Here is a 2,500-nt window from a genome sequence, read left to right as displayed (position 1 = left end):
TTTCATCAACCATAAAGGATATAGATGGTCGTTGATGGCGCCCGTTCGCAGATCCCAATCAGAATTCCAAAGATCTGCCTTGATAACGACACAATAGTTAATGTTTGTTGTGTATGACATGGAATTAAAGCAATGTATCACATCTTTTCGTTTCTTAACCTGGTTAGTTTTATGGACGGATCGAGATCTACTGGACGAGGATGAGATGGAACAGAACAATTATAAAGTGAATGAAATCCTGTCAGTTTCATTCTGAATAGACAGGTGCAACGACAGCAGACAATATATATATATATATATATATATATATATATATATATATATATATATATATATATATATATATATATATATATATGCATGTATATATGTATATATACATATATATATATATATATATATATATATATATATATATATATATATATATATATGCATGTATATATATACATATATATATATATATATATATATATATATATATATATATATATATATATATATATATATATATATATGTATGTATGTATGTATATATGTATGTATATGCATATATACTTATATCTGCATGTATATTTATTTGTGCATTTATGTATATATATATATATATATATATATATATATATATATATATATATATATATATATATATATATATATATATTGTATGCGTATACATTATAGCATGAAAGGTGCAGAATAGACTTAGTAATTCACAGGTACACATTTAATATAACCGAGTATCTACAGTGCTACTAAGCGTCATATTTACGACTTAACTCTAATAATAACAAGTGATAAAGATGAGGGTTGATGAGAGGAATTATGATATCGCTTGGTCAAAAAATGGCAGATAAAATAATGTCACATTATCATGGTTCAATTTAGGGGTAACCATAACCGGTGCTAAGTCCTTGTTGGGAGGAACCTGAACCTGAGAACTGGCCACTAGAACCAAATCCTGATTGGCCAGCTCCTGAACCGAATCCAGATTGGCCAGCTCCTGAACCGAATCCAGATTGGCCAGCTCCTGAACCGAATCCAGATTGGCCAGCTCCTGAACCGAATCCAGATTGGCCAGAGCCTGAACCGAATCCAGATTGGCCAGCTCCTGAACCGAATCCAGATTGGCCAGCTCCTGAACCGAATCCAGATTGGCCAGCTCCTGAACCGAATCCAGATTGGCCAGCTCCTGAACCGAATCCAGATTGGCCAGCTCCTGAACCGAATCCAGATTGGCCAGCTCCTGAACCGAATCCAGACTGGCCAGCTCCTGAACCGAATCCAGATTGGCCAGCTCCTGAACCGAATCCTGATTGGCCAGCTCCTGAACCGAATCCTGATTGGCCAGCTCCTGAACCGAATCCTGATTGGCCAGCTCCTGAACCGAATCCTGATTGGCCAGCTCCTGAACCGAATCCAGATTGGCCAGAGCCTGACTGGCCACTGTAACGTCCACCGGAAGCTGCAGCGGCGGCGTCCTCCTGACGAGCCTTCTCGATCTGGGCGATGGCGTGCGGGGGGAGGGGAGGGGGTGTGGGCAGCAGGTCGGACTCCACGCGGAAACCGTTCTCGTCAGCGACGAAGGTGAACTCAGCTGGAGTGCCGTCAGGGAAGGTGAACCTGAAAAGAGGAAACGTAGATTGAATTTCTGTCTGAAGAAGAGGCTGCGGTTTACACATGATCTTAGCAGAAGCAAATGTCACACTTACGACCAAGATCCCTGCTGTGCCACGGCTCCAGTTTCTCCTTGTGGGGCTCCTTGCTCCTGACGAATGATGCCGTTTGCAGTTTCGAAGTTGAAGTTGTAGTTTCCGAACTCGTCGGGACCTTGGCGATCATCGGTAATAATGGGGATGACAGGACCTGAAGCTCCAGCACCACCAGCACCGAATCCTCCCGAGGAACCGCCAAATCCTCCGGTGGCTCCACCGCCGAATCCTCCAGTTGCTCCACCTCCGAATCCTCCACTGCCTGAACCAGGAGCTCCACCTCCGAATCCTCCACTACCTGAACCAGGAGCTCCACCTCCGAATCCTCCACTGCTTGAACCAGGAGCTCCACCTCCGAATCCTCCACTGCCCGAACCAGGAGCTCCACCTCCGAATCCTCCACTGCCCGAACCAGGAGCTCCACCTCCGAATCCTCCACTGCCTCCAGCTCCACTTCCAGGCCCACCTCCTAGTCCATCGAAACCGCCGGATGAACCTCCACCGGGAAGTCCATAGGATCTAGACGGTGAACCTTGAGGCAGTGATGCCACAGCGGCCACCACAGCGCATATCACGACTTTCTGAAGAGGGGAAGGATAACTTATTACCATCCTTCGAATATATATACATACATACATACATATATATATATATATATATATATATATATATATATATATATATATATATATATATATATATGAAAACAGCCATAGTAAGAACCGGAAATAAACGTTAAGTTTCGAACTCTTTATAAGTTTGTCTGTGTTTATATTCAATTCTTACTC

General features: G+C 42.4%; 1 protein-coding gene across 3 annotated transcripts in view; it reads right to left on the bottom strand.

The window, feature by feature from the left end:
* Nucleotides 1-712: 712 nt before the first annotated feature.
* The window catches only part of LOC138864706 (pupal cuticle protein 36-like), a 2,175-nt gene continuing 387 nt past the window's right edge, over nucleotides 713-2,500 (bottom strand). Inside the window, exons 2-4 of one of the 3 annotated variants that reach the window (XM_070132621.1) lie at nucleotides 2,137-2,293; nucleotides 1,713-2,064; nucleotides 713-1,623 (exon numbers count right to left, since the gene is read on the bottom strand). In XM_070132621.1, coding sequence (XP_069988722.1) covers nucleotides 885-1,623; nucleotides 1,713-2,064; nucleotides 2,137-2,293 — 1,248 coding nt within the window. In that variant the 3' untranslated portion in view covers nucleotides 713-884. Of the gene's footprint in view, nucleotides 1,624-1,712; nucleotides 2,294-2,500 lie in introns of all 3 variants that reach the window. The other 2 variants (XM_070132622.1, XM_070132620.1) reach the window with 2 other exon arrangements.

This window comes from Penaeus vannamei, chromosome 18 (genome assembly GCF_042767895.1).
Source record: "Penaeus vannamei isolate JL-2024 chromosome 18, ASM4276789v1, whole genome shotgun sequence".
Classification (NCBI taxonomy): Eukaryota; Metazoa; Arthropoda; class Malacostraca; order Decapoda; family Penaeidae; genus Penaeus; species Penaeus vannamei.
Note: the sequence above shows the minus strand (reverse complement) of the source record. Positions and strands in the feature narration are given on the sequence as shown.